General features: G+C 35.4%; 1 protein-coding gene across 1 annotated transcript in view; it reads right to left on the reverse strand.

Moving 5' to 3' along the window:
• LOC107584504 (translocator protein-like) overlaps window positions 1-2146 on the reverse strand; it is a 5318-nt gene extending 3172 nt beyond the window's left edge. Inside the window, exons 1-3 of the mRNA XM_016271137.1 lie at window positions 1906-2146; window positions 915-1085; window positions 628-766 (exon numbers count right to left, since the gene is read on the reverse strand). Of these exons, the coding sequence (XP_016126623.1) occupies window positions 628-766; window positions 915-1084 (309 nt within the window). The 5' untranslated portion in view covers window position 1085; window positions 1906-2146. The remainder of the gene's footprint in view (window positions 1-627; window positions 767-914; window positions 1086-1905) is intronic.
• Window positions 2147-3663: the final 1517 nt, after the last annotated feature.

Genomic DNA, 3663 nt, shown 5'->3' on the forward strand with positions numbered 1-3663 from the left:
TCTCTCTCTCTCTCATTCAGCTCAACTCCAACAATGAACTGTTACAATTATACACTTATTGTCACATAGTTATGAGAAGCGTAAAACTGTATTAAAGCTTTAATCAGGATAAAACTGTATATTAAACGCTAACATAAGCAGTAGTATTTACAAATAACAGCATATCTAAAAGTATGAGACAACAACAAACAAAAAACACAGGCCTACCATTAAAAGCCGTGCTTGCACAGGTTCTGCACAATCCTCTTCAATAATATCCTCTGCTTCTCAATTGGGCTCAAACTGATAAGCGATATTAACGATGCAGTTGTTTACAATACAACCGGAGCACATGCTTTAGCCAATCACAACACACTGGGCTAGCTAACCAATCAGAGCCCATCGCCTATTTCTGAGGGAGGGGCTTCATAAAAGCAGGAAATTATCAGCCCGCTTCTCAGAGAAGGGACAGAGAGGTGTGGAATAAAGGTAAATTATGTGAAAAATAATGTGTTTTTAAAAAAAACAAAGCGTTAACACATGTTAGACTGTACCCCATAAACACAATCAAGCCTAGAAAAAACCCAGTGAACCACCCCTTTAACTGAAATAACAGTAGGATTTTTTAAACTCATTATAACATCCCACCAGTTTAATGTTGTGAGCGCCAAAGAAGATGGGTGTCCAGGCCCAATTAAGCGCCAACTGCATCCCATAGAGCCCCAGTGGTACCAGTGAATCCTGGGTGAAGCCTCCAAGCTCTTTCCACACAAGGTATGAACCGTAGCTTTAAAAAAAGAGAAAATTATTTACACCGTCTGGAGGTACCTTTAGTTACTCATTAACTTTTAAACCTAACTACAACTTCCTTCAAAGTTACTAAATGCATAAGTGCCAGATATATACTATAGTAAGTGGGAAGTGTTTAAACAAACCCCATGCCAGTGTAGAGAGTGGTCCACACTATTGGGAAGGCAGCGTTAGGTGGCCTCCATGAGGGCTTGTTGAGCGTGGTGTACCAGGTCTTCACCTCCTTCCGTGTGATGAAACCTCCAAATATACCAAGGTGTGGAAGGGCAGTCAAACTCAGCATAGGAATCCACATCCTTTCAATGCAAAATGACAAATTAAGGTTTGCCTGTGTACAATATGCAACACATTTGTTTTAGAGTAATTGCTCTGCACCCTTCTTGTCTGTATAACTTTCAAGTTTGACAACTTATCTCCACAGAATGCCAGACAAGGAGGCCAACAGTAGCTCAGGGCTCATTTGCAGTAATTAAAATTTGGACAACAGCCTTCTCTGCAATAAATGCAATCTTACAACATTAGCTTGATGCAAGTACTCTCACATATAAATACAAAATATCAGTAAAATATTCAAATATGATAATAGTATGCTATAGCTGTTAGGTAAACTAGTACAACAAACTAATATGATAAAAAATAGTAAACGTAGATTTTATCAGTAAAGTTGAACTGCTGTCCAAATACATATTTTGTAATTTTTTATTATTAAACATGCTATCGTACACGATCGAAAAGTTGTCTGTTTTAAATTAAATTGTTTGAACTTCCAATAATCTATTAAGAATTCATGATTTAAAACAAGAACGTTTTGGTTCATTGCCAGTTCAGTTGGTCCTACTGTGGGAACGACTTCACGCACGTACAGTACGACTCACAAAACTGTGTTTGTTTTATACAAGATAGTGATGAGAAAGTCGCAAAGACCCAGATAGATTTTTTTTTCGTGCAAATAATGTTAAACAGCAAGACGGGTTTGCATAATGTTAGTCACGCGCTCAGCAGAACATTATTTAGCGCGCGCTATGATTTTGTTCACAAATTCAAACGATGGACTAATAAGAGAAAATAGCGAAGCAAACTGCCTGATGTACTAAATAACAACGCTGTTGTCTTTACCTGAATTGACAGGTCGAAGCGCTGTTCGATGTTGTGTAAAGAGACGTCTCGATGGACTTCAAGACCGGAGTGATCTTGAAATCATAATATAAGTTTGTGTAACAGACAGTGGGCGTGCATGAAGGATAGGCTGCTCTCGTGTAGAAACAATACAACTGAAACGCTGGCCACTATAGAGAGGCATGTAAACATCTGCCGCTTCTTCCTGCTGTTGTGAAACGATCACTCAGCGTAGTAATGCTTGAATCTGCTGTGTTCAAGAAGACCGTCGCGGCGCTACGCTGGAACAGAAACAGATGCCAGTTTTGAAAATTAGCTTTGGCGATATTATGTGTCAAATATCAATTGACTAAGAGAGCTGCCATAATCTATGACGAACCATTCACTGCCTCAGAGACGACAACAAAACCCTGTCACTCACAATAAATATATAAATATCTGTTGTGTAATGTGTGTATGTATTGATTTACTGAATAATGTCCAGGTGTGAATATTATATGCAAACGAAGACGAAGATCTCATGGAAAATGTATATTCCCTGGTTTTGTCTGGGTAAGAGCACCAAGGAAACGTGTAAACATGCAGAATGTCGACTACAGACCATGAACATGACTCCCTCTGTAGGATACTTACATGTGTTTGTGTTGTACATGTGTTGTACAGTAGGCTATTTGTTTTTAAAATCTTCCCCAAACCATTTTTTTTACCTGTAGACATGTAACATATAATGTACACACTAGCTATTAGAAATTTGCAGTGCCTTATTATTATTGTGATTCATTCAAAACACTATTTTATGAAAATATGCACAATAGGGTTACTGTGTATCACAATTGACATTTCCTCAGTTATTGTTTTAGCATGGTTATGCAAACTCCTCTGTATCTGAAACTGGTTTATTAATGTAATTTTTACCCTTGAAATGAAATTGCAATACAGTGTTATATAAAAGTAAGAAATTAATTGAATAAAATTGACATTTTTTGTTTTTGACTGAATTTTTTATTGTGAAGTAAATTATGAATTTGGATGTGGTCAAATATGTAAAAAAACAACAACAAAAAAACTGAAATAATGAAAAGCTTAGTAAATAAAAACCAAATGGCTTTATAATTTATGCTATGTGATTATGTGATTGTGAAAGCAATTTCAGTTAATTAATATTAAATTAGATGGATGTTTGCAATCAACCAATCTCAGAAAACACACTTATTCCTTGGTTTACCCTCATGATTGAGTATGGAATTTTATATAAAAATTTTTTTAATGAAATGAAACTGTGTATGCATATAGCTACAGCTGACAAAGATATTTTTAGCATTATTATTATTATTATTATTATTATTATCATCATAACTCCTTAAATTGTTTATGCAAAACATTAAAAATAAAAATATTTAAGATAACATTTTAAAAATGTTGAACATGCAATAATTTAAAAACTTTTGGAAATTGTACTCTGTATATTGTCTCTATATATCTGCATTGTATTTTTCTAAATTTTTGTTTGTTTTTGAACTTTTTCTAAGAGAGTGTATGCAACCATTTAACTAGCAACTATGATATCATAAAAGGAACGTTTCAACATACTAATAACCGATGAGAATATTGAGGGCTAACTGGGCTGCTAACAATTTCAAATGAGCACATGTGTCTTTTCTGATATGAGAGAGCAAATTTTTTCACAAATATATACTTTTCAATGAATTCCTACGACTGCTCCCAGCCCAAGCCAGGGAACGAGCAGCCTTCTTGCTC

Source organism: Sinocyclocheilus grahami, unplaced genomic scaffold (genome assembly GCF_001515645.1).
Source record: "Sinocyclocheilus grahami isolate Dianchi unplaced genomic scaffold, SAMN03320097.WGS_v1.1 scaffold60.1, whole genome shotgun sequence".
Taxonomy (NCBI): domain Eukaryota; kingdom Metazoa; phylum Chordata; class Actinopteri; order Cypriniformes; family Cyprinidae; genus Sinocyclocheilus; species Sinocyclocheilus grahami.